The sequence below is a fragment of the Vicugna pacos genome, chromosome 15 (assembly GCF_048564905.1).
Source record: "Vicugna pacos chromosome 15, VicPac4, whole genome shotgun sequence".
Classification (NCBI taxonomy): Eukaryota; Metazoa; Chordata; class Mammalia; order Artiodactyla; family Camelidae; genus Vicugna; species Vicugna pacos.
The window spans coordinates 15,840,971-15,868,875 of record NC_133001.1 but is presented as its reverse complement, the minus strand read 5'-3'; the positions used below and the strand labels follow the sequence as shown (position 1 = coordinate 15,868,875).

General features: G+C 44.7%; 1 protein-coding gene and 1 long non-coding RNA gene across 4 annotated transcripts; one reads left to right on the top strand and one right to left on the bottom strand.

Moving 5' to 3' along the window:
• Positions 1-24: 24 nt before the first annotated feature.
• LOC140685676 (uncharacterized) lies at positions 25-2,767 on the bottom strand. Of its 2 annotated transcripts, none has more exons than XR_012058963.1 (3): positions 2,583-2,767; positions 1,095-1,487; positions 25-366 (listed from the first exon to the last, which is right to left on the bottom strand). It is a non-coding gene; the product is annotated as an uncharacterized lncRNA (long non-coding RNA). The 2 variants fall into 2 exon arrangements; XR_012058964.1 differs by having other exon boundaries at positions 1,217-1,487.
• On the top strand, positions 2,090-26,607 carry B3GNT2 (UDP-GlcNAc:betaGal beta-1,3-N-acetylglucosaminyltransferase 2). 2 transcript variants are annotated; one of them, XM_006201491.4, is made up of 2 exons: positions 2,090-2,444; positions 24,094-26,607. In XM_006201491.4, the coding sequence occupies exon 2, from the start codon at positions 24,103-24,105 to the stop codon at positions 25,294-25,296; it is 1,194 nt and encodes a 397-aa protein (XP_006201553.1). In that variant the 5' UTR covers positions 2,090-2,444; positions 24,094-24,102; the 3' UTR covers positions 25,297-26,607. The 2 variants fall into 2 exon arrangements, with proteins under 2 accessions (XP_006201553.1, XP_072793769.1); XM_072937668.1 differs by lacking the exon at positions 2,090-2,444 and adding an exon at positions 13,308-14,010.
• Positions 26,608-27,905: the final 1,298 nt, after the last annotated feature.

The window sequence follows — 27,905 nt, the reverse complement described above, 5'->3', positions numbered from 1 at the left end:
CCCCTAAAGACACATTGTAACTGTTACAGATACACTCCCAGCTTCATTAATTAACGGCACTATGAAAAGAATGTCGGTATTTTTAAATATCAGGGCCTGGGCAGCTTTTGGCAGCTGTAGAGGATACAGCTTAATTTCCTTGTTGGTTGCCAGCTGACATTGTAGCAGTTCCTTTACTAAAAACTCCTTGGCTGGCAGTCCCTGAGAGTATGTCTGTGGCTACCGGGAGTGCATTTAAAGGGAAGACACATATGTGTAGAAACAATATACTCATCTGATGGCAGAAAAGAGTCTTCAGATGCCAGTCTTGTTCCATCACAGCGTTTAAAAATCAGAAGAGCAGCCTGAAGGTATTCTTATTTAAATCTATGAACATGGACTCAGGATTAATTATTTTGACACAGAATGAAAGATATAGGTTTCATTTGTTTATTCATTTATACTTTCTGTAGAGTTCTTAAGGAATTTTTTATACCTTTATCTCTTTAAAAATGTTTTGTTACTTTTCTAAATTATGAAAGTTAATGTAACTGGAAAAAAATTCAAAGTCAATAAGGGTATAAAATTCATCTCCCCTCCCGATACCCCAATCCCACATCTGGCATAATGGTGGTTAACAGCCTGTCTGCTTCCTTCCACATGTTTTTCTATGAATATACAAAAATCCACCTGTTTCTTGGCCTTTATGTCCCAGTCTTAGGAGAATCATGTGATCAACAGAAAAACAAAAAGGTCTGAAGACTGCAAATCAAAACTTTCCCAGATCTGACTCAGAATTCCTGTTTCTAGAGGACAGCACCCACGTGGCTCAGGGCATCCAGCAGCAACCTGCTCTTCTTTTGCTCTGAGTTTGGATAAGCATAAGGGCCCTTAGTTGAGTAGGCTGAGCTCAAAGGAACCTGAAATTACTACTTTAGTAATTCCTTCTCTTTCAGTTAATTCTGCCTCAGAAAGACTTCTGAAAAATGTAAATAATTGAGGCTGTGGTGTTCTTAATTCCTTATTCAGATTATCTAAAAGGGATTGCTTTCTTCCTGGAGAGATAAGGACCAAGGGAGGAGAGGGAGCGCTATCAGGTGCGCCTCTGGGCTTACCTCCCCGCGGAGTGTAGAGGACGAGCACTGGGCCTTTCAAACCAGGGTAACCTCTCCATCCGGTCGCGTCGGGGCCCTCACCTGGGGCCCTCAAAATTGTGTCAGCCAAAGCTTGGACTCACCTTAGAATGCAATGCTCTGGCGAGCCGACGGGGGCGCTGGGATAGGAGAGTGCGTCAGTGGTCTCGGGAGTTGCGGCGGGTGGGTGGGGTTGGCGCCAAGTCCCCATCCAGCCAGAGGGAGCTGGAGGTATGTGTGTCAGAGTTCAGCCATTAAGGTTGCATCTAGGTATCCACCCTGTCCCTTGGGCTGCGGCGCTGACTCGAGGCCCAGCATCAGGGTACCTTGAGTTTCTGGCTTCCCGAGACTCGCGTGGAGCTTTGAGGGAACTCTCTGCAAGACAGCACAAAGAGGAGAATTAAAACCACCCCCTCCCCATGTCCTGGGCGACTTCATAAATCCGAAGATCGGGTAGCAGTGCCAAGTAGACTTCATTTGGGCACCTAAGAGGTGGCGGCAGGTACCAAGTGGGCAGAGAGCAATGGTCAAGTTCCATTTTGGTTCCCAAGCCCCACACTTTCCATGGTGGAACCCTGGATTTGGGGGGGGGGCGCATCTGCCCAAGCACTTGGGTGGCCAGGGTTCGGTCTAGCACCAGTCACAAACCGGCTCCGGCCAGAAGAGGCCACTGGAGTCCTCACAAGGCCAAGTACTTAGTCTTCCAACATCAGATGCCTACAAAAGGGGCGGCTGCAAGAGGGATTTAGGTTAGACTGGAGTTGGAAAACAGTTCTTTGAAATTTAAGCTGCCCTTTTTCCCCACAAGGTCTACTTCTTGGGGTCCGCTTTCCCCCTTTTAACCTCTTGCTTTCTAGGTGTGGGCCCGCAGGGTCCCCGGAAGCCAGGTGTTACACGAGCTTGGGCGGGTCCCAAGGCGCCCACTGGCAGACTGGCAGGAGCTGCGCCTTCTCCAAACTTGGGGCGCGGGGCGGCGGGTTGGGCTGGGCTGGGCGGTGACGTAAGGGGCGGTGCCGGGCCTGATTGGCGCGTCGGGCAGGGACGGGGCCGGGCCAAGGAGCCCCGAGGCAGCGGCGGCGGCGCCGGGAGCTGGAACCCTGAGTGAGGCGCAGCGGCTGCGGCGGCAACAAGTGCCGGAGCCGAGCCAGGCCGAGCCGAGCCGGAGCTACCCCGCCGCTGACACAGTCCGGCCGCCCATCGCGGGCACAACGCATGGAGCGAGAGCTGCGGCGGTCGCCGGGCTGAGCCGCGCGGAGCGGCCGGGACGTGGATGCGGCCGCGATCTCCCGCCCCCGCCCCCGCCCCGCTGAGCAGGAGCTGCTCCCGGACAAGGTAGGGCCGGGAGAGTGTGCACTCCCGCCGCCTCCCTCCCCCTTCCCCTCCCCCCACCTCCCCAGGCTCCCTCTGCTCCCTCCTAGCTGTCTAGTCCCCGGCTTCCCCTGCGCTGGCCCCTCTGTCTCCCCCTACAACCTGGTTCCTCGCCGGTTCCGGCTTCGTATCGGCGCCCCAGGGGAGGAAACTGTCTCTAGGTGCTCCTGCTGCATTTAGGCGTCTCCGTTCTCCCCCTCGGTCCCCGGCCACCTTCCTTACCCCAGAGGAAGTGGATAACGAAACCCGCAGCAGCGTGTCTAAAAAGCCTCTTGCTCCATTCCACACCCTCCACTCCCCCGGGACTAGGGAACATTCCCCCTCCCCTCTGCACCCCAACTTCCGGGGGAGCCCGCGCCGAAGTGATGCAGGCTTTGGGAAGGGGCATCTGGGGCCAGGCGTCCTCAACTGGGTTGCACGGGCGTTTTGGGGAGGGGGCTGTGCTTAATTTCGCGCTGGCACCCCCGCACCCACACCCTCGCACTGCGCTGCCTCGGGTGCCGCATGGGGAGATCAGGTGTTTTGTGAGCCAAAGAGCCGCCAGCAGTCGCTCCCCACCCCCACCCGCCTACCACTGCTACCTCCGGGTCCCTAAAGGGTAGTTTCTGTGAAACTTAGGGAGAACCTTTCGCTTTGACCTCTACAAAAATATTCCACGCCGCTCGTGTTGAATGATTAACCACGCTACTTGACCGAAACCTGAGCAGGGGGAAGGGTGGGTGCTGCGGGGAGCTTGTCGAGCCGACCGCTGCAAAACACCTGGCGTGGAGGGTGGGCGTGGGGGTGCTCGGTGCCGACTCCTTGAGGTATTGAGGCTCAGGTCCTGGCAGCTGCCCCGGGACGGCAGGGGGACCCTTCTGGAGGCAGTAAAACCGAGTCACCTTAATTTCCAGGCCACTGTATTCTCCACTCAGGGCTGGGGAGCCCTAGAAGCCACTGTCTACCCATCAAGTGGGGAGGAACAGCCTAGATACTCCCCACAAGTGGCGGAGTAAAAGCTCATCTCTGAAAATAATATCTACATTTTAAACTTGGGTTGGCGAGGAGGCTCCCTCTCCTAAAACGTAGGGGTGGTATGTTTGTCTTGTCTCTCCTGCCCCTCATGGCCTCCTGAACTTCCCCAACTTCGTAGAACGATAGTGGAACAATTATACCATGTTCTCCTGCCGCTCCCTTGTTGGAGCCTTTGCTGTAGATTTCAGATTGCAAAGCCAGTTGGTGAATATGGGCTTGTTATAACAAATCCTTCCACAGTAATTTTGCCTCGGGAGGTAATGGGATGGTTAAAGAGGTGGCCGACCGGGCCAGGATGGGGGCTAGGAAGGCGGGGGCCCAGCCGAGCCCAGCCCAGGCCTGGGGCTCTCAATCTCAGCCTTCTCATGGTCTCTCCCGTGCGGATCTGACAGCTGACTCAGAGGAAGGACAGGGCTGGGCGGTCACTTCTTCCCACTGTCCTAGTTCCCTCTTCTGTTACTTTTGAACAGAGGTTACTAAGCCTGGTGGAATTTGGGAGTTAGGTTTTAAGACCAGGGAAGTTCGGGAGCTCTGCAGAACTCTAATTGAGTAAACCTTTCTCCTCCGCCAAGCCTTTACTGATGTCTTTATCTTTAGGTCTTCTCTTTGGAAGTACTTTTTCAGTTTGGAATACTGCTTTTTCACTTGGGAATCTCCCTACAGGAGCTCACTGCTTTTCATTTAGTTTTTGCGCAAATGGCATGTGTATGACAAAAGACTTAATTCTCCCTGGGAGTTCCAAGTTCCCACCCTCACTGTTCACTGGTCTTGATTCTGCCACATACTGTTCAGTGACCTTGGACAAGTTGTTTATCATCCCTGCCTCATTTTCCATGTCTGGTTTTGGAAATGGTAGTGTCTGCTCTACAAGATTGTTTTCGAGGACAAATAGGATAAGGTTTGCTAAACTCCTAGCTCTGCATCATGGGAGTGAAGAAGTGCTCGATAAGTGGTGGTCACTGTATAATCAATATAGCAGTTCCTCCAGACATCAGCTCCCCTTACCAAAAACAATAACCATTTAGATTTGTCTGACTAAGACTGAAATCAGCCAGATTTGGCAAATGTGGATAGTTTTTAAAATCCAGGGAAGGAGGTAACCTTTTAAGGAAAATAAACATAATACGCTTATAAAAATTACGAATTGATTTTCTTTTCTTGAGTCCCTGATGAAAAGCTGAGTATACATCAGTGGTTTGTAGTTTTGCAGATTTCCTTGTTTTCAAATTCACAATTCACATTTCTCTAAGATACTAAAGTTTTGCTAAAAGTAGGAAGTGGAACTGATAATTCATGGTTGATTTTACACTCTACAGTTTGTTGAAGTTAATCATTTTGCTTTACATGATGCACCGTTGGTATAAAGTTAAGATTTCTGGATAAAAATGTGTGGGACTTTTTCAGCTGAGGCAGGGATAAGAGAAAAGGTAAATCCTTTGTTTCTTGAATTTTGAAACTGTAGAGAGGAAAACTTTTCTCTTCCCTTCTAAGTTCTTTGGCTCTCTAATAGTTAAATTGACATAAGACAAATTAACAGGAGAAGAACAAATTTGATTTCTTGTGTACAGGATCCCATAAAAGTACACAACTCAAAGAAATGACCAAAGGAAACCAATTTCTGAAGGATTGACAAAACAAAGGAGTTTGGGCTTAGGGTAGCTAATTAGTGAAGAAGTAACGAGGTTTGTTTGTATAGCCTTTTCAGCCCTGAATTTCCTATCTCTATTGATAAGAATGCCTTCTCCCCTCATGGTGCAGGGAGGATACCTTCACGTGGGAGATTTATTTCCTGCTTTCAGGGGGGACAAAGGAGGGTCGGAGTGTCCTTTGCTGGCTGTTTTCTCAGGTAACTTTAGTTCAAAATAACCAGTGTGTCAAAGTGACATATTTTGGGGTGGCATATTCTGCTCCCCTTCAAAACTTTTTAGTTTTAATGTTTTCTGACAGTCCTGGGGTGTTTTTTAAAACCATAATTTAGGAATGCTGAACCAGGGCTGTGAATGTGCTTGAATCACACTCTGTTCTTAAACATACCAGGTCAGTGTTTTAAATTCATCCTAACTTGCTTAATAGCCACAATATTTGACTCTACTTACTTTCTTTTTTGACAGTTTTATTGGACAGTTTGTTAAAGACTTTAAAAATTAATAAATGCAAGTGGTTACTTTTATAAACATTGACATTCTTGCGTCTGGGATAATACTTGGTTATGTAACCCCACTGCAGCATGCCCACGGTGGTGCATAAGTTACTGGTACTGCAAAATCTTCATAAAGGCCTTTTGATCTTATATGCGAATGGTCAGGAGAAACTAAAATCATTTCAGTCACTTGCCTGGCATTTTTGGTGTGTATGGAATGTTAAAACATGATTTAAACTGGGCTCTGATCATTTGAAAATTGTGTTTCCTGACTTGAAAAATCAAAAGCACCCAGTAAAGACCAAAGCACATACATACACCCAACAGGCGTGGATCCAGCTTTCCCTCTCACCTTCCCCCAAGGTGGGATAACTGTTACTAGGTGCTTGCCAAATACGTCTCCAACTTGGAGGGTGAATAAATTCCTCTCTCAGGAGAGGCAATTACCGTTTGAATAAGAGGTATATGTATGTGTAGGGTTAGCCTTCGAGTGAATTGATGTAATGATTTCATCATCACCAGCTGATGATGAGGCTTTGCTAGTCTGAGCAGAGCTTGAGTGGGAAGAGCTTGCTATCGGAAGGAGAACTTATTAGGGCATACGTGACACAGTTACTTCACTACTGGAAAAAGTTGTTTGTACAAGTTTTCTGTTTGTTACAACTCTGCACAGAGATTTTACACTCACTGCGTGTTGCCCCTGCTGTGAGTTTTATGCTCTTTGCCCTTAACCTTTGTCTTCTTGCCTTGTCTTAATTTTTGTAACGAAATTCGAACTTTTGAGAGCGGGCATTGTTGATAAAGTTATAACGTATGTCTTGAAATATTTTGTGTAGTCTGATTTAGGTATTTCCATAGATAACTCTAAGGACTTGGTTACAAATTATTTTCTGTGCATCTATGATCATTCCCTTAGAGCAAGGTTCAAAATTGTTTTTATTCTGATGTGGTTACAGAGGGGAAATTCCCAGTAGTAGCAAGGAAATTGATACTTTCTACTTTTCATTCTGTGGCATTTAAAACAGGTTTGTTGTTCAGATGTCTTCACTCTAATGTAATTAGCATGTACTTTGCCTACCAGAGTGTTTAAAAAAACTTATTATCCAAGGGAATCAATTCTAGAGGGTGGCCAGGTTCTGTCAAAATGGTCATGTGGTGTTTTAGTGGTTAAAGAGCATGAACCTGGAGTCGATCAGAGGAGGATTTTTTTTTACCTTGAGGTGTAGCATATAGTAGAGTGTGTAAAGTGCACTGATATTAAGTGTGCAGCTCATGAATGTGCGTCCACCACCAGGTCAGGAGGTAAACGTTTTCAGTACCGCAGCAGGTCCCTGTATCCCGTCTCAGCCAGTATCCAGCCCCTAGAGGGAACTGTAATTCTGACATATCATCTAGGGTGTGACTCATATTGTCATAGATTAGTTCTGCCTGTTTTGAACTTCATGTAAGTGGAATTTACAGAATGTGTAGTCTTTTGTGGAACAGATCTGGATTTGAGTTTCATTTTTGCCACTTACTGTGTGACTGTGGGCACCGTGTGATGAGCTACTCTAAGCTTCAGTTTACTAGTTAGTGAAATAGGGGAGATAAAGCCCTATCTCAGATTTGCTAAGAAAATTATGTGATGGCACATGTAAAATTCCTAGCATCATGCCTTGACATACAGTTTCCTTGTCCCCCTTTTATTTCTTTAAAAAGGTGATAACTAAAGCAACTACATCTTTTGTGTTTTAATGTGCTATTTCCCTGTAAAAGCTGTGTAGGTCTTTTATTGAAAGTTAGAAGCCAAATCTTTGTTGATTTAACACTTTGTTGGTGTAGCATTTAGCTGAAATAAGACATTATTTGTTGATAGTTGATCCCTTGTTATTTTTCAGTTTTTTTCTTTTACATTTTGTTTATTTTTTTTAATGGAGATATACTGGGGATTGAACCCAGGACCTCTTGCATGCTAAGCAGGCACTCTACCACTTGCGCTAGACCTTCCCCTGGTCCCTTATCATTTTTAATTAACATTTTCCTCTGTTACGCATAAAATGACAGTCATTGAAGTGTCCCATTTAGAGCTGATCGGACACCTGTGTGTTATGAGCTAGGGTGCAGTGATGACAGCTGGTTTACACTCGATTATGAAGCCCATGGAAGAGTTTCATTTAGTTAAGACGCATCAGTAAGTACCCAGGATGCCCAGAACAACATTTTCCTGCTTTATGTTTTGTGAAATAATTAATTCAGAAATGAAAGCATAAGACTAGTTGTTACTTGCATGCTTCAGACAAGCCATTTAAAACATTTTCACTTCTTATAGTGTTCCTCTGTAAGTAGTATTGTATAGTCAATTGTCTCCAGTGTTTATGTGTTCCTTTTTTTTTTTAATACGTTTTTATTTTTGGAGCCATTCTTTAAAGGTAACTTGGTGGTACTTTGGCATTCTTTCTAAAAGACTTTTTTCTTATGATGTTTATTTAGGGGAAAGAAGTCAAGATAAAGTAAAGATAATAAAATTAATTCCATCATCTCTTAATACTGTTAACTACTATTAACTTGGTTGGGATCATTCTAGAAGCTTTTCTCCACATCTGCATACTTCTAGAATGAGACAAGGAAAAACACATTGCCAACACTGTAGGCAAATGTAGAACAAATTCTGTGGGCCTTCCTAGAGATACCTGGTTGAGAGGACAGAGGCTTTGAAGGCCTGGGTTCAACTCCATCCCCACTCTGGCCCCTACTTGTGTCTGTATCATGCAGTCCCCAGAGGCTCCATCACAGGGAGCCCTGGCCTCCAGATTACAGTAGCCAAGGGGGTGAACCTGTCCTTGGACAACCACCACCCACCCCAATCCCCCTATCAGGACCTCAGGATGAAATATAACAAAAGGATCAATTTGTTCACTTAGCTGGCATGCACTGATTGAGCACTGTGATGTCTTGTACTGTGCTTGGCCCCTGTGTATTCCGAGATGGGTCAGCACAGTTCTTGCTGTCAAGGAGTTAGCAGTCTAGGGGGAACTCTAACCAGGAACGAACGAGAGAGTGCTCTGGTAGAGGTGCAAGGAAAGTGCATTTTGGGGGGCAGCCAAGAAAGGCTTCCTGAGGAAGTGGCATGGGGCTTAGCCTTGAGGGATGAATAAATAACTTCTCAAGGGCAAAGAAAGGAGGGCAGAGGCAGTTGAAGATTGCAGGCTTGTTGTGGTGTGTCAGGGAAACGGCAGGTGATCTCGTGGGTTTGAAGGGTAGGGTGCTTAGGGAGGGTTAATAGGACACAGTGTGGCCATGGTGACTGCAGAGAAGTAGCATTCGATAGTTACAGAGGTCCTGGGGAGTTGTGGAAAGTTGTCGTGGAGAGAATGTGGTGACATGTCATAGTCAGGCTTGCATTTGAGAAGATGAGCTTGAGCCAGAGAGGTGGCTGTGAGGCAGGTGTGATCATGGTCATTTTATGGCCTCCTAATGGGACTCCCTACTTCCCATTTGCCCTGCAATAGTCTGTTTTGGAAGGAGCCGAAGGAATCTTTAAAAATTGAAACTGCTTTACCTACTTCTCTGCTCAGAATCCTCCAGCCTCCCTCATAGTAAAGCCAAAGTTCTGTGTCACCTGTCAGGCCCCTGGCTCAGTTCTCTCCTGCTCCTCTCTCTCCCCCAGCTCACGCTGGCCTTCGGCCTTCGAGCTCTCCTATCTCTGGCCTTTGCACTGGCTGTTTCCTCTTCCTGGAATGTTCCCGCCCCTTTCACTCCACCTTCTCTCTCTGACTGGCCCCATCCGTCTCCCCGTACTGTGGTACTGTGCGTGCTGTGCTTTGTATTACTGCGTCTAAGCGCTTATCAACTTTGTGATAATCGACCACGTAACTTCATTTTTTTGTGGTCTGTTCGAAACCTTGCTTGGCTTAAGTAGATGCTTGATATGTGTTGAATTAGGTCACTGCATCAGTCTTGCTGGGGGAAAACTGAGGGCCCAAAGCAGGTCAGGGATGGTAAAGGATTAAAGTGTATGTGTGTGATCTATTTGAAAGGGAATGTGAGAGAAAGATTCTCATGGAATGAGATGTGGAAACCAGTTCAGGGAGGTGTGAAGGAAGTGGCCCATAGGTGCAGGTATACTGGGGTTTTTTTTTTTTAACGTCGGGACGTTGGAGACTGTGGTGGTGTCTGGTAGTGGGTCTACAGGACAGGAGTGGAGGGCAAAGGAAGACCCAGCAGTAGGCTTGAGCCCAGGACTGTGGAGAGTGCCCATTTCAGGAGATGGGACCAGAAGCAAAGGCTGCCAAAATGCAAGAGAACCAGTAGAGAATTGGGGTTGGGGGTGGTCTTGAAGTTGGGGTAGGCAGTGGAGAGCCAGCTGTGTTAGGTGCTCCGGGAAGTTAGTGGAGGCTGAGGACTGTAAAGATTCTAGAGAGTGAAGGGGATTGGGAAGGTCAGGGTACAACACAGGGGCGTACCAGGAATGGAACCTTTTCAGGAAGTTGACGGAGAAGGGGTGGAGCCTATGCTGGAGCTACTGGAGAGGGAGAGCTCTGAGGGGAGGGTGAAGTTGATACAGAACGCCAGGGGGTCAGCAGGGCTGTCAGAGGGACAGTAATCTCGCAGAGACTGGGGAGCAACTTACTGAAAAGGGAGACTGGTCCCTGTGGAGAACTTGAAGCAGGTTTGGGTCCCTGAGCTGACATCAAATATCTTTGTAACCAGGGTAACCCAATTAGCAGGTTCCCTCCCCTTCTCCACCCCCTGCCTAATAGGAAAAAGCCTGCACAGCCAAGCTCCTATGTTGATTGTTTGAATCCAGTGCAGTCATGAATATGAAAATGTTAACAATCCAGCAAGGTTACTTCCATGGACCATAAACTTGCTGACTTATAATTTGTGCTTCAGAATTCTATTGTTGTTTATTTTCTTTGAAAAGCACTTAACATCCAAATGCTTCTCAGAAGTGTTGTTTTTTTTTTTTTTTTTTTTGAGTCCTGATCACGGGGTAGCACAGTTATGTTTAAGACAAAAAACAACTTTTAAGTCTGGCTCTAGATTGTTCAGTGAAAGCCTGGTGATGTTTTCAGAATCAAATCTATTTGTCTAACATTAAAAGGGTTAAAGTGGGGTTGGTACAAATACCATCCTCTCTAAATATTTAACCTTTGGAACTAATGACAGAGTATTTTACATTTATTATTTTATAGCTAAATTTGATACTTGTTTATAAGGAACTCATGTAGCTTTTATTCTTTAAGTAAATGAGATGCAGCCTTTTATTTTTCTTCTCCCTTCACCACATAAGGAATTATTTTCTTCAAATGAACTTAAAATATCTCTCATGAATACTCCTATTTTTAACTGACTGTTTTCTTTCTTTTGAATTTTCTTTTCTCGAGGTTCTGATGCCTCCTCTTGAGGGGAAAAAAAAAAACTATAATGGAAATTTTCAAGCCAGTGCAGATACACAGAGTGATGTAATGAAGCCTCAGGTGGCCATCACTGGTTTCGGCACCATGGCCTCTCTTTTTCTGTCCCTACCCGACGCGTGACTGAAAGGCTTTTTGGGCACCACCCAGAGTAGGAGGGCAAGCCCATGCTGGACCTTCAGGGATGGGTATGCGAGTCATCAGTGTAGAGACTTGGAACTTCTGGGAGCGATTGGACCCCCAGGGGGAGGGAGGAGTGGACAGGGCGAACAAACGGTGCTGGGAGACACAGGGATTACCATGGTCCCTGATGTTTCCATGGGGGCGATAGTGTATGATATATGAAGGTAACATTCACAGACACATGTAGAATTAGGTGATTTAAACTGCTTGGTAAAAGAGGCCCAATTTCTGAGCTGCTCAGCAGTGTGCTCCTATACTGAGCAAACAACATGTTCTCTCTTATTTTGGCAACAAATTTTTCTTGGCAGGTGGCCAGAGAAAGCAATGTTACTATTTCATCCCTTCTTTAAATGTGTAGACATAAGTCTTGGTTGAATACCTTCTGCTTTAATAGAACATTTGGACAGAAGACCAAAATGTCACTGTTTGAGGAAGTATATTTTAAATTCATATGGTTTATTTTGATATTAAAAAATAACCCTAAAAACAACAATCTTCAAGCATCTATCAGTAACTTGTTGAAATTTAACAGCCTTTGAGAAAGAGAAAAGAAACAGGATAGGCATCTGGAAGATGGGAGCTGAGGGAGAGGGGGAATCGTTCTGCTTGTTTGGTACCCCATCCTGAAGTTGCCACCCCAGAGTCACTTGTCACTGGAAAGGTTGTCTTCTGGGAGGAGGATGGCCCTTGATTCTGGAGCAGAGGTGGCATCCCTGGGGAGCACCCATTTTAATTGGATGCTCAATATGTGTCAGCGAGGAGCAGTGCCTGGTGCTCAGCGGGTAGGTGGTAGGTGCTCCCCCAACTCTGGCACTGGTACAGCCCCCAGGGTGCGGAGCCCCTGGTCCTGCCTCCCTTGGTGTTAAAGAGAACGGCTCTCAGCTCACCTGGAACTGTTCGGGCTAGGAAGCATTGCTGAGGGTGGAGATGGTTCTAGGTAACTAGCTCTTGGTACTCCTTTGGAGGGGCCTCTGTTTTGGGGGACCCCAAGTGCCAGGAGGAGAGGATTAAATACCGTGCACTGGGGGAACCCAGGGTGTTGTCATGGAGGAGGCAGAGGGATTTGAACTTGGGCCTTTAAGGATGGGGGCAGGATTAAGAAGCAAGAGAATGGATGTCTCAGGCTGGAAGAAGCCAGCGTGAGCCATGGTGTGAATGAGGACAGCAGTTCTTAAGCCGGGCTGGGGCCAAGGAGGCCCAGAAGGGGCTTTTGAGGGTCGCATACTTGGATCTAGGATTGAGTCTTGTGAGAGCCCGTAGTGAGGGATGCGTACTCTCGTCCATCTGGGTTGTGCCAGCCATGCAGCTCCATGCCTGTCTTCAAGTTTGACAGCAGCTGGGGTGGATTGGTGGGCTGGGAGCTGCCCATTTGGGTTCCCAGTTCCTGCTCCCTCCCTTAACTCTCCATCTTGGGAACCTCAGACAAGTTTCTGGAAGCAGTTCACTCAGTTCACTTATCTGTAAGATGAGAAGACCTCAGGAAGCCCTTCCCAGGACCGTGTATCCCACTGGGCCCTTGGCACGCTTCCCGGCCTGTGCGCATGGTCGAGCCCCCGAGAACAGGTTGGGGCTGGTGTGCTCTCATTCATTTCTCTTGTTGTAAGGAATGTCCCTGGTCCCTCAACCCCGTTTCTTCATTTCATGGCTTTTTCCCCTCTCCCAAAATGTCAGACCTGTTGATTCCTTTTATTTTAATACAACATTATTTAAATCTCTGCCCATGCCAATTCTGCACAACTCTCTGTGATTTTCATGTGTATTTTTAAGAAAGTCAGGCAGTTATCTCAAAGCTGCTTCTCTGAGAGACTCCACGTGGCCAAGCAGGGAGTCCTGGAGCCCAAGGTGAGGTGATTCATGCTCCTTAACAAACATCCCCTTTGTTGTACCAAAATGCGTCACCAGCAGCCTTCATCCCAACAGCCACGAAATTGAGATTTCCCAAGGTAATTTATTAAATTACTTACGATAAACGCAATGAATGTCATTGGTATTAATTTAAATATTAAGTTACAAAAGAAGGCTAATTTTAAAATGCCATCCCATATGCAGTGCGAGCTTGCTGCATGTTCAAACAATGCTTATTTTGAGATTATGGTTTTACTTTGGAAATAAATGTGAACACGTGTAAACTTTTGTTTTGCAAGTATTGTTGGGGATACTGTGAAACTACGTTTCATGGGGACAAGAATTGCCAAATATACTTTGATAGGACTGAGAAGGGCAGTGATTGATTTGGAAGAGTTTATAGCATACCTTTCGGAAGCGACATAGGTGAATCTCTTTGCCAGAAAAAATGGCAGACTGAATTTGGCTGCCTGAGTGCTTAACATTAAAGTGATTGTCTTAAAGTCTAAAATGTTACTTCTCACAGGGAGTACCTGCATTAAGTAAATAAATAAATAAACCTAATTACCTCCTCCCTGCCCCCCAAAATAAAATAAAATATTTAAAGAATCACAACCCATGGAATTAAGTGGTGAGGAATGATATAATTTTGAAAGTCAATCCTAAAACTATGAGGAGAGTGAACTTTTAATTTTCTTCAGTTAGTCTTAATTGAATTTTTCATGCGTTTTACTGTGTAAAATGACAGTAATCTCTTTTCCAGATTCTTTTCCAAAGAATATGAAAATATTCTTTCTTAATTGATTTCGCCAGTGTTTCTGTGTGTGACTGACTGTAGGCACAAGTTGCCCACATAGCAAGCACCAAATTACTTCCTCCTCCCCACCTCTGCCCACTGAGATTGCCCAGCCATGGCTCATGGCCTGCTTGTTTCCAGAAGCATTTATACAAGGTCAGTTTGATAACTTAATTTGTATAATGGGATTCTGTTTCTAGCCCAGTACTGTAATTTATGTTTAAGCATTTTTATTAATTTTTAATTGCCTTCTTCCTCCCCTCCTCTCATCCTTTGGGCCTTTGTTTGTTTACAGATTTATTTAGTCGTATGAGACTTTCCTGAGGTTTCTTTAGGTGATGTCCTGCATTGAAATGGCATCCAGTAATGCTGCCCTGGTTGGGGAGGCGTGGGGCATTGAGAGGAAACTGCAGGAATTGGGAAAGGCTTATGATGGTTATGAAAAGGAGTGGCCTGGACTGACAGACAGCGGAGGGCCAGGGCGAATATCCCGGGGGCCTGGAAATGTAGGGCTTGGGTGTGAAATTACTCAGCGCTGGTTTGTTTAGAGCAAGAGAGCAAAAAAGATCAAAGAATTACAGATTTCCTTTAGTTAGTCCTTGCTTCTTTACTGCCCCTCCCCTTTTATGTCCTTCTTGTCCTCAGAATTATTTATTGTACTGTCTGAGGGGCAGACCACAGATGTAGAAGTGACATGGCCCAGCCCCTGCCCTGGGGGCCCTGTGGAGTTGTTACCAACAAGGTGTGGTAAGTCAGAGAAATGAGTGCGAGGTGTGAAAACTGCAGAGAGGAAGTAATAAAACCATAGTCTGGCAGGGGAGGGACCCGGGAAGGCACCACAGAAGGTGATGCTGGGGCAATTGGCCTTTCTGGCCTTGTGTTTTGTATGTCAGTGGCCCAGAATTGAAGCTATAAACTGTGAGAAGAGGATTTGATTTTGTCACCGATGATTCCCACTCAGGGACTCCTCCCTGTGCTGACCTTGGCTCTGTGCCTCGCTGTACTTTGGTTTCTTCTTCTGTAAGTGAGCTGGTTGGAGTCAGAGAGCTGCGCGGCCCTGGGAAAAGTTCTCATGGCTTCTTTCTGGTCATGAAATCGGGATATGGCCTGTGTGTGGAATGTGTGTGCGTGTTCCAGAGCAAACAAGTAAGAGGGTGAGAGGACACAGTTTGTGGCCAACACTTGCTCTTCCGTCACCTTTTCTGACACAAGCTGGTGTCCCTTCCTCTCAGAGCCGCGAGAGCTGGGTTCTAGGCAGCTCGGGGGTCAACCCCTAGCAGGTGGGAGGACTGTGCTGGGATCCCTTCAGCCTCAGGCTGTGGTGCTGGAGGGGAGGCGAGGTGGGGGGAAAGGCAGTATTTTCTCTGTGTAGATGGCTCTTGATGCAAGGACGGTTTTGTTAGACCAGGCCACTTTTTAAGCCCATGCCAGTCTCTTACCTTCCGTGTGGAAAATACCTAACACACACCTGCAGGGATTCCACCCGTGGCAGGGCAGCTGCCTGCCTTAGCATACCGGGACCTCTGGGCACCTTCCGCCAGCAGATGGTTCCCAGCTGGTGATTTTGTCTACGTCATTACTTTCCCGTGCTGCTGAAAAATAAAACTTGACCCTCTGGCTTTCCTTGGAACTACCTACATCTTCCAGGTACCCACAAATGCCAGGATTTCATTTCCTAACTTTTTTTTTTTTTAGGTACAACTTTACTGGGGGATTCTTGAAATCCTCTTTGAGCAAGAGTTTAGATTTGGGTTCAGGGTCCAGGGTCCAAGTGCTGGCTCCACCCGGATTAGCTTTGTGACCTCAGAATAATTGCTTCACATTTTTTAGCTTGTTGTGAAGATTTAATGAGATTCGAACATCCCAACATAGAAAATGGGCAAGGGGTGTGAGGAGTGGCAATCAGGAAGGACACACGTGAATGACGGGGTCGTTTGAAACAAGCAGAGCTCCTTTTTTGTGTGAAGATTTAAAAATGACAGTGTCCACAGTCAACATGGGTAGCTCCGTGCTCTTGGGTGCTGGACAGTGAAAGGATAAGTGTGTTCCAGGCTTTGTGCCTGCACCCCAGAGTGCTGCTCCTGCTTTCCTGGTGACTGGACCACCTCTGGCCTGGGCACCCGGGAGCTGCCACCTGTAGCTTTTACTGCAAGCACTGAACCTTTCTTCTCCATTAATCCTTTCTTCAGTACCTTTCACCTGGTGCAGGGCACCCTTTAGAGTTCTTTTTTATCTTTATAGTTATTCAAACTAGTTATCCTATATTTAAACTTCCCCTGCTTCAGTTACTATGTGGTTTCTGCCTCCTGGTTGGACCCAGACTGAAATGCATCCTGTGTCGCCCACCTAAGCTAACAGAAGGATGAATCTGAGAGAAATCTCTAGAAGGTTTCTCTCAGGGTGTTTTGAGAGCCTGCTAGACTATACCCATTTGTACGTAGGTTCTGGAGCTCGGAGTGGAAACACTTACCAAGCCATAGCCACGTACAGGCTCTCAACAAGGGCTTCCGGACACATTAAGCTTCCCAGAAAGTGACTGCCTGCATTGCATGCAGCTTTTCTTTTCTGAAATGGTTTCCCACTCAGGCAAATAGATGCCCCCAAGTTTTAAGTGTCTACCAAGGGCCTTCCTTCCCTAAGGCACATTCACCCTGTCCCTCTACAGTCATGGCCTCAGTCGGGGGAACAATTGCTGGAGGTGCTCCCCTCACCAGGAAGGAAGTGTGGAGGCTCCTCTATTTAGGGATGGGTGGAGGTTTGCTGGCTTGGGTGTGCTGCCGGAGGAGGGACGGAGCCCTCAGCAGGAAACTCCTCAGCGTCCCGTGTGCCTGCATTCCCACACAGGTGGGTCTGGGGCTGCTGGTGGGAAATGAGGGCTGGGTTGGGCTCTTCACCCCAATTTTACCTCTTCAGATCTTGCCCCAACCCCCAGGTCTAATGTGGACTCACTACTTCTGATATCCTTATCACCCCTAAACTCTAGAAAATCCTTTAAATTCTTCCTAGTATAGTACTTTATAAAGTGAGGCAGAGTTACATAAATATATATATATGTCGTTGCCCAGCACACATGAGATTCTCCAGTGTCACTTCTTCAAAGAAAGTGTGTATTTAATTAATCTAATTTCTACTGAACACCTGTATTCCATGAACTTGACCGGATGACTAAAATACCTGTTTATTCAGGTGGGTTTCTAGAGAAAGGCAATGAATGACAAAACTTGAAAAATGTGCTTAGTGTTTGGTGGAGAAATCGAAACCCAGGAGGAACTATTGAGTGCCCATTGCTTGGTGGACAAGAAACTGGTATGGTAGGTTATATCATCCCCATCTTACAAATGAGGAAACTGGGATGCAGAGAGGTCAAGTAACTTGCATAAGGTCACACAGCAAGTAGGTAGCATAACCAGAATTTAACTCTGGGCTGTCTGACTCAAGGTACCAGGCTGACTTTCCAAAGTGAAAATGGATCCTGGGACATTTCTGTCCTCAAACATCTACCAGCCTTGTTTTATGATGACATAATCTTGTAGACTGAAGATCTAAAACTCTTACCAGTTTTACTAAAGACAGGGGCATCATGGCCTCTGAGAGGGTTAATTCCCTGTCATTGTTTACTAAATTTTCTTCCTCCTTTTCTGAAAGTTCTATATGTGTTATTTGAAGAATGAACTTGGTGATTGATTTGATTTTAAATGATAAATACCATTTGAGAAAATCAGCCACACTGGGCTTTGGGGAAACTATAATCAGTGGGGACCAGAACTTGTCCAGCAGACACTTTGATGTGTAATGTCACCTGTGGGGACATGTAGGTGAATTGATTCATCATATATACTTTTCCCTTTAAATTTTGAGCATGAAGGGTACTACTAGTGACCATGAGCCAAAGTCCTTGAATTTAGCTGGTAGTAGTTCCGTGACTTGCGGACCAGAAAGCAGTCAGGCACACATTTCCTCTTCGTGCCAGCTTCTAGGTGAGGTGGTAGGGGAATCCTGGGGCTCCCCGGCCATGGCAAGAACCCAGGCCAGGCTTTCTGTTCCTGTTAAGGAACAAGCTCTAGGTATTTTCAGCTCTTCTGTTCCCACTGAGCTGCTGCACTCACACCCTTATCACCCTGCTGTCTACCCTGAGTGCTGGGGTGTGTTCTCTCTCCCTCGGAATCACTTAGCTGCAAACTGTCCTTGTCTCTTTATCTGAGTGGAACCTGGAGAGGGCTGGCAAGGACCATGCAGCATATGTTAGCAGCCTGGCGGGTAAGGATTTCGGAAAGCCACTCCAGCCAGGATTCTGGGGCCAGGATGGGGAGCAGGGAGGAAGATGGTGCTGGTGGTTGGGCAGGCAGAGTAACGTTCAAGTCCCCTGCCCCCATGACATGGCAGAGGAGTTGGGTTCTTTCTCTTTGAGGATTTGTGTGTCCAGTTTGTGCAGGACAGGGAACAGGACGCAGGACCCCCTGGACACGGAGGCTGCTAGCTTAGACCCCTAACACCTAATCAGGGGCTTGGATTTCCAGCCTCCCAGCTTCAGCCTGCCTGGATGGAAGTGGCTGGCTGGTCATTTCATTTTATGATTACAGTGAAATGTCATCATTTCATTTCCTTTCTCCTTAACCTTAGTACTGGGTAGGTTGGTGGGGGGTGGCACATAGACAGTCTTGTACTCAGCTTTTGGGTTGGGCCTGGGTATGGTTGCTGGCTGTGTCCCTCACTAGCTCTTGGTGGCCATCTGCCTAACATGCCTGAGCCCCTTGGGGTGGAGGAGTCGGTCCTTGACTCAGAATTTTGTGAGAATGGGTCCTTCTGGCTGTCAATGACCACTTTAAATGTCTTCTGGACAGCACTTTGCTGACAGAACTGGAGGAAACCTTTAAGGATCATCCTCTTCAGTGATTCCCACTCTCATGTCCAGGAATGAAACATTGGGATTGTTTGGACTGCATATTGGGAAATAAAATGACTATAGAATAGTCATTCAGCAAATGTTACTTACGATATCACCCTGCCTCCCATATTGACTGACGGTACTTTGAGGGTTAAAATGTATAGATATAAAGCTTTGAAAATTTTAAATGATTTTTTAAGAAGATTAACCACTGAAAATCAGACTATCATCCCTTTCATTCCTTTAATCATAAGCCTGAGTTGCAGTGTTCACTGGCACCATGGTTTAAAACTCAGATTCTGGAGCTGAACCGCTTAGGTTTGAATCTTGGCTCTGCCATCTGCCAGCTGTGTGACCTTGGACAAGTTCAGTCACCTCTTTGTGGGTATCTGCTTCATAGGGATCACTGGTACCTGGGACGTAGCCAGTGGCACCTAAGTATGTATTAAAGCAGATGTGTTCATATTTTACTCTTATTTTTAGGAGTCCTTTCTAATAGATGGCCTCAGGCAGACAGCACGGGCCTGCGGAAGGGACGGCTGTTGTGTGGGAGAGTGCGGGACTGTGGGGCCGAGGCACAGGCTGTGATGTGGGCTTGGAAATGGACCCCGCAGCAGGATTTGTGTGTGGCATGCTCCCCACCCTCACCCCGGGCAGTCTAGACATGTGGGATAGAGGCTGTTCAGGAGGGGAGACGGTGTGGCAGCACGAAAGAACTTCAAAATAACCTGTAATCCTCCTGCCCCGATTAAACCGGTTTAGGTTTTGTGTGGCCTTTTATCTGGATTTTCACATCGTTTAAGCATGGCATCTGTACTGTTCCGTAATCCTGTTTCAGCTAACACACATTTTTGTGTGTGTGTCCCTACCTTTCTAAACATTTGAATTGCGAAGAAGGACGTTGTTGTTAAACAAAATCAGCTGAAGTGTTTGAGAAATTTGAGGACTGTTCAGTCCCCGTTGGGGAGAATTTACTCCCAAGAACAAGGTGAAAGCTAAGGCTGTTCTTTGTTTGCATTTGGGATTTTCTATTTCTGTTATTTGCAAAGTTCTGTGTTTCACAGTGAGGATTGTGTAACATCTTCCCTAGCTTCAGGGTAGGTTTTCTCATTCAAATTCTTTTTGAGCAGTGTAACTTCCTGCTCAAAAAAGGACATGGAATTGGTTTTAGGTCTGTAATGGGAATATTTAGTCAGATATTCAGAGAGCTTTTTCCCACAGATATTTTTATGGAGGTCACTGCTTTATCCTTTCCACGAACTTTGGTTTGTTGGAAGAGTCTAGTTCTCATGCAAGGGACTGCGCCTAGGTCACAAATGAAAGATGACATTTAAACCTAACGGAAATGTGTAACTGAGAATCTTGGTGATTTTCCCATCCTTCCTTCTCAGGTTGGTTTGGAAGAAATGCCCTTTAGAAATAGTAGTAAGTGTTAGCCTGAGCTGCAGTTTGGGAGTTTAGATAAGGAAGGCTGGCCCCTTCTCAGAAGAGGGTTTGGGAGCTTCTAGACTCCCATTTCCCTTTCTTGGGAGAATTTTATCAACAAACAGATGTATCCTGATGATTCGCCTTGGGTCTTTTCAGTCTTGAGCCAGCCCTTGCGACTTCACAGTTGACCTGGACCAGGTTACAAGAATGTAGCCATGCCTTGTAGAAATAGGAGGTCCAAAGAGCCCTGGATTGGAGCCTGAAGGCTGTGTTATCTCAGCCTTATCACTTAAGTCTTAGGTAACTGGCAGCTCAATTAACCCCCTCTGAGCCTCCATTTTTCTCACTGGCAAAGTGGTATCCTCTCAGCTTCCCTTACGGGGCACAAATGAGAAATGGGCAGGAAGGTGTTCTGCCGACTGGAATCCCTGAACAGACATAAGGCGAGTGTGCTTTTCCTTTGAGAGCCACAAAGCCCTGTTTTGGCTGAGGGGATGGGAGGTCTTGGCTAGATCCTGACTGTAGAAATAAAAAGCCTGAATTGCCGGGGATGAAGCTGAAACCTTGGCCAGTGTCGGCAAACCTAATGTAATCCTCAAAAAGTAGTCCCAAAAGAAGGACCGGTGTTTTCGGTGATAAGAAACCTCACACCATCACTTCAGACAGTTCTGGGCGGATGGCAGGTACCCATGACTCTGCCCCCTCACCTGAACGTGTAACTGGCTCATTGCTCTGGATCATGTCGTATTATTTACCCTGAATCTTTCCCTGGAAGAATGAGCTTAGAGGTTCATAACCTGTTATGTAAGGTGCTGAGCTTCTCTTTTTCCCTTCATTATGCTGTCATCTTTGACTCTAGAAATTTCAGGAATATTCTACTGATATCCATATTATTTTTCTGAGTTGAAAATTTCTGCCAAGTAGTTAGCTGTTCATAACATGTGCTGTTTTTTCTGAGAACCCTTCCAGGTCTTTTTCCTCTTTGTCGTCTTTCTCTGTTCACCCTCATACTTCTCCTTGTCTTCCTTTCAGCCTGTTCACGTGAAAGGGCAAGACCGCGGGCCCCGTGATAATGGGTCAGGTGCTACTCTTAACTTTAGGATGGTTCATCCTAATTCAGAGAGTTGTTTGTTTTTGAAAAGTGTTTTGTCTCAAATCTGGAAGCCAAAAAACAAAAAGCTTAAAACCACCCATGATTTATTTGCTAAAAAGATGACTAATTCTTTAACTGTCAGATTCCCACGCAAATACATTCGAAGTGTCTATTTGAGCTCTCTAGTCCTTGCAAGTTAGGCCCCGAGCAGAGTGGTGTGGGTGGCCAGAGATGTACTGGACTCAGACCTTCAGTTTCTCAGCAGCTGTGCTCAAAGGCTCCCCGGAAAGGAGCTGACCTAAGGAGGGTGTGGCCTCTAGCTTTAGGTGTGGACATTTTGAATTATTCAGGTTGTGTGTGACTCGGGGCCCTTTAGAACTGTAATTAAGGGGTAGAAAATATCTTGTGGGGTTTGGATTTTTTTTTCTTCAAACCACTGTGTTTGGAGGAAGCTTAAGAAGGCCCTTTCTTGATAGTTCAGTAGTGGGATTCTTGAGGGGTGGAGGGTGGGTAGTGGTTGAGAAGTGAGGGGAGAGTGGAGTGGTGATGGGAGGCTGTTTACTTGAGTGAGCTGAGAGCACGCACTTCATCTGCCATGTTCTGTAGATGTGCAAGGCTCTGGGGGAGTTGTGGGTATGGGGTAGGGATGGTTTTTTTAAAAACTTGTTTTACTTACATGTCCATAACCAAAGCTGTTTATCAGTGGTAAATACAAACAACTGGATTAGGATCTAATGGACAGATTTTAAGAAACATGAAACAGCTCATAAATTCCTGTTGATCTAATCTGGGCTGTTCAACATTATGATAACTTCATAGCATTCTCAGCATGACAAATACTTTTTCTACCTTGGGGCTATTTGTTAGAACCCAGTGAACTTAAAAATCTTATATTAAAAAAAAAAGGTAAACATTACCCTTGATTAAAATACAAAATCTAAACAAGTTACAAGGCTGTAATATACAGCACAGGGAATATAGTCAATATTTTATAATGACTTCATATGGAGTATGAGTTGTAAAAATGTCAAATCACTATGTGGTAGACCTGGAATTAATATAACGTTGTAAGTCAACTATACTTAAAAAAAAAATCCTATGCTCTTCCAACCAAATTGTTTCCTTGACACCATTCTTCTTCAGCTTTCACAATCTGTACTGAAATTTTAGAAGAATCAGTGTTTGTTAACCCCCTGCCCCCTTGCAAGAAAAAAAAAAAGACCACTTTGTTCTAGAAGTCAGAGAAGAGTGGCTACCATTTGACATGGTGGTCTTGGAACCCTATCCCCTTAGCTAGGATTCCAGCTCTGCCCTTGACACAGTTTCTTCTTTAAATCTGTTTCCTCAAGTATAGAATGGGAATAAAAGTAACAGTATCTACTTCATAGGCTCACTGTATCAAGACAGTGCCCAGTGTCTGAGAAGGAGTTCTACTTTGGGATTCTTTTCTAAGGATACATTCTCAGTTGTAGAATTAACCTGATAAGAAAATTCTTTGCAGTGTATTGCCACTCCACTTTTTTGGTTTTTTGGTTGTCTTTTTAATGTCAGGCTTATCTAACTGGTTGTTCTTGGGCAGGTCATCCATCTCCAGAGTGCTCGATGCTGGAGTTACAGCCCTAGCAAACCATCTCATTGCTCTTTCTTTGTTCTTTGTTGCCCACAGCCTGAAATCTATTCTTGGCCTTTGATATTTCACTGAAATGTCATTTTCATTTCTCTTTTCCTTCTTGCTATAGACAGCAGGGCCTAGATTAATTTTGCCTTCTTGAACCTAACGTAAATGGAATTTGAGGTCTGTCTCTCGCTAGTACTGTACTGCTGTTGCTAGTAGCAGTAGTTTTCGTTTTTATTGCTGGGGGTTATTCCAGTGTTTGAATATACCACAGTTTCATAATCTATTCTTCTGTTGATGGTATGTGTGTTGGTGTCAGTTGTGGGCTATTCAGATAAAGCTGGTGTGCGTCTTTTCATTTTAACTCTCTGAACACTCAGTATAGTTAGTGTCTTCTTCACCTCCTAGCCCTGCAATCCTGGGCAAATGTCTTAATTTTTCTGCTTTGGTTTCCTCATCTGTAAAGTGGTAAGTTGGGAAACAATTCAAGATTGGATACAAACAACCACTGTTAAAAAAAGAAGAAGAAATAGAATGAAATATAGAATCAATGAATTACATAGAACTGTAATGTACATGTGCATACATAATAACAAATATAAAATGTATTTGTTATTATGAGTTGTGAGCACATCCCTTTGCAGCACACTAATTTGTATATTTCATTGTCTAAGCAAGGAAGTTGAACCACCTATGAATTATTTAGTAAATGATTATCTCTGTCCTTTGGTGTCAAAAACAGCCAGTGTTAACAGTCACTATGTACAGCTCACTGTGGGCCAGCCACTGTTTTATAAGCTTACATAGAAAAGCATATAGCTCTCCCATCCATTTTCTGACATGAGTTATTATCCCCATTTTATAGATGGAAAAGCTGAGACATTGGTTATGCAACTTGCCTGAAGTCACAGAGTTCAAATCTAGAATGGTAGGGCTGTGATTAGAACCCAGACAGCACAAGTCTAGAATCTGCTCTAAACTGCTATTCTGAGAGGACATAAAGACAAAGAGGGGACAGGGTATAGCTCAGTGGTAGAGCACATGTTTAGCATGCACGAGGTCCTGGATTCAATCCCCAGTACCTCCATTAAACAAACAAACAAACCAATTACCTCCCCTCTCCAAAAAAAAAAAAAAAGACAAAGAGGCAAGTGACATAGGAGCATGTGCAAATGGACAACAAGCTAATTAATACAGTCCTCCTCTCTTTTATTTCAGATATGAGAAATGAGTGTTGGACGTCGAAGAATAAAGTTGTTGGGAATCCTGATGATGGTAAATGTCTTCATTTATTTGATTGTGGAAGTCTCCAAAAGCAGTAGCCAAGAAAAAAATGGAAAGGGGGAAGTAATAATACCCAAAGAAAAGTTCTGGAAGATATCTGAGCCTCCCACTGCATACTGGAACAGGGAACAAGAAAAGCTGAACAGGAGGTACAATCCCATTTTGAACATGTTGCCCAACCAGACAGGGGAAGTACCTGGATTTTCCAACATCAGCCATCTGAATTATTGTGAACCTGACCTGAGGGTCACATCCGTGGTTTCAGATTTCAACAATTTGCCAGACAGATTTAAAGACTTTCTGCTGTATTTGAGATGTCGAAATTATTCACTGCTTATAGATCAACCAGATAAGTGTGCAAAGAAGCCTTTCTTATTGCTGGCAATTAAGTCCCTCACTTCACATTTCGATAGAAGGCAGGCAATTCGAGAATCCTGGGGCAAGGAAACTAATGTGGGGAACCAAACAGTGGTGCGAGTCTTTTTGCTGGGCCAGACTCCCCCAGAGGACAACCATCCCGACCTTTCAGATATGCTGAAATTTGAGAGTGAGAAGCACCAAGACATCCTCATGTGGAGCTACAGAGACACGTTCTTCAACTTGTCCCTGAAAGAAGTACTGTTTCTCAGGTGGGTGAGCACTTCCTGCCCAAATGCCGAGTTCGTTTTCAAGGGTGATGACGATGTTTTTGTGAACACTCATCACATCCTGAATTACTTGAATAGCTTATCCAAGAACAAAGCCAAAGATTTGTTTATAGGCGATGTGATTCACAATGCTGGACCTCATCGGGATAAGAAACTGAAGTACTACATCCCGGAAGTTGTTTACACTGGCGTGTATCCGCCTTATGCAGGGGGAGGAGGGTTCCTCTACTCGGGCCACCTGGCCCTGCGGCTGTACAGTGTAACTGACCGGGTCCTCCTCTACCCCATTGATGACGTTTATACTGGAATGTGCCTTCAAAAACTCGGCCTCGTTCCAGAGAAACACAAAGGCTTCAGGACATTTGATATAGAAGAGAAAAACAAGAATAACATTTGTTCCTATCTAGATCTGATGTTAGTACACAGTAGGAAACCTCAAGAGATGATTGATATTTGGTCTCGGTTGCAAAACGCTCATTTAAATTGCTAAACTATATACAAACTAAATTTTGCATAGAAAGACATATCTCGAATAGCTCCCATGTTGTGCTCTCTCACATTAGGGGTAATTTCTATGTTAAAGCATCAAAATTGCCTTCATAAATAGTGTCCATTTGAGGGCTTCCAAACCCTACTGTGTGGTACTTTCTGAAGAGGGAGAGCAGATGGGTTTTTTATGGAGGTTGTCGGGAGACACTTGGCTCTGACCCTTCCTGCTGTCCAGCTCGCCCTAGTTTCTGATTTACCCTCCTTGTTATCTGAAATCATGTTCCTGGAACTTGACCACTTTAAGTTATTTTTGTTTTACCTTCACATGATAATATTCCTATTTCCCATTATAATGACTGAATTATCTGCAATTTAGGTGTCCATACACCTATTGGCTACAAATGTATTGTTTGGACTCTGGTTTTTGTGAAATGGAATTATGTTTATTTTCATGAAATTTGGGCTCATTTTTCAAATTGTCTAGAAAAATTGACTTCTGTCAAAATTTCTTTCCACCCCAACAGTATTTTGTTAACCTAATCTAGTGATTTTACAGAATGAGAATCATCGCCATGTGGCATCCAGTTTATCTTGTTACGGTCTTATAGTCATCAGGAGAAAGTTTAACTGTCTTGTATTTGGTTTGCTGGATGGTATCATAATAGTTCTCTATTTTTAGTATCTGAAAATAATGAGTGTAATTCCATAATCTTCAAACTGAAGATTGACCTGACTCCGGCAACCATATTATGTTTCTGATTTTTCATTGTGGACCAGGAAAGCATGTGTAACTTTTGAACTTTAAGTGAAAAGACTGAAGTTGCAGACCTTTTCATGAATGGTTTGTTGGTTTAAAACTGCAGGATTTCTATTCTTGCTGTCTTTTCACATGTTGCTTATACAAAAATAATTATTCTGAGTAGCAACTGCTTCCCTGTCTCAGTGTAGAAGTGCCTGTGTTTTTATTTATTGTTCAGATCAAAGACCAAAACATTTTCTTAAATATATTTTGTGTAATATTTTATTTGTATACAGTGTTGTTGATGATATATTTAACTAGAGCATGATATTTTAAGTGTTAATGTGTAATGTGTTAAATAAAGGTAATTGTTATTTTTGAATTTTAAAATTTGGTTTTGGGGGGGGTGTGAACTACTAGAATTGATAAAATTTTGCCAAACTATTGCTTATATATACTATCTTGTAACATGCTTTCTTGAGATATTTTTGTGTTTATAGAGATGAGGATTCTTACCAGATGTGATAACTGGGGACTGTAAGAAGTTGGAAATAAAGTCTTCTGTATTTTTAATTGTCATGTGTAATGTGTAGTAATCTATCATCTGTTCCCTGTATTTAATTGCATTTTACCCCAAAGAGGCCATTTTTCCCCCTAGAAACTATTACCATAATATTGAAGTCTACCTTTTTCTCTGTCCCAGTGGGTCATCTGTATTTGCATTTAGAATTTGTAAAAGTGCTTTCCCATGTAGAGTCTTTAAAGGATGATATGAATATTTATTTATGCTCCTATTTCCAGTGAGTATAAGGAATTTAAGACATGGAGCACCATCTTAAAGGCTGTATTATTGTAAGCCATGTCCATTTTGGGGTTTGTATCCGCAGTGATGAAATATAGAGCAGCCTCTGATCACTCAAGTGTCTTTCCTAGACTTAGGTTGAGAAGAAATTGCTAATGTTCAATTAAAAACAAGTAAACATTTGATGAAACTCAAAAAACAGAAGGATTAGTGTTGTGAGAATAGTCGGCACACTGTCCTCTCCCACTGGGCACGTGGAGGCCGTGTATGTGAGGGCACAGTTACGTGAAGTGGGTTTTGAGGAATTGTATGCTTGGTCCTCCTAAAGGTTTCACGTGCCTGCATCTGACCTCTCTGCCCCAGTGGTTGCCAGCACCTCTTCCTGAGGGCTCCGTCAGCACGTCAGGTTTAGAGAGGAATAATGAAGCTCTAAGAACATTCACAAGTAATTGGTTCACCATTTGCTTCTGTCCACGTAACTTGGCCAGGCCTTCTCAGGTAATAGACTTCTCCTCTGAGGAAGATTTCTTTAACTTTTTTTCTTTTATGGGTTCTCTGCTGAGATTTCAAGTCTGTGGAGACAGAAGAGATGTAGCAGGTTTTGAAACACTTTGGAAGGGCTACTGAGGGCCTTTTGTGAGCCTCCACTTGACACGTGCCATTGTTTGAACAGAAGTCCTTGGCGCTGATGATACTTGGTGGGTGAGATGATCTCTGCTCTTCTTTATTTGGCAGAAGTTCTCCTGCAGTCATGACCTGCGCCCACAGCACTGGTCATTGACCTCACGGGCTTTTCAGCACAGGGATACTCATCTTTAGAGCTTTGCACATACTTGGGCTCAATTCTGGTCCTGACTGGTCCTTAAATCCATGAAGCCCTCTCTTGGTGCCCATGAGACGGATTCTAACCTGAGCTTCCAGCTCCTGGATGTAAATGTCAGTCTAATTCATTCTTAGGGAACTGTTCAACACCTGAAACCTCAGGGGAAATTGGTATTTGAACCTTTTTCATGGTTACTCCCAAGTCATGTTGGTTTTGAGTTTGAAGGTCAAAAGGCTAAAGGAGCAT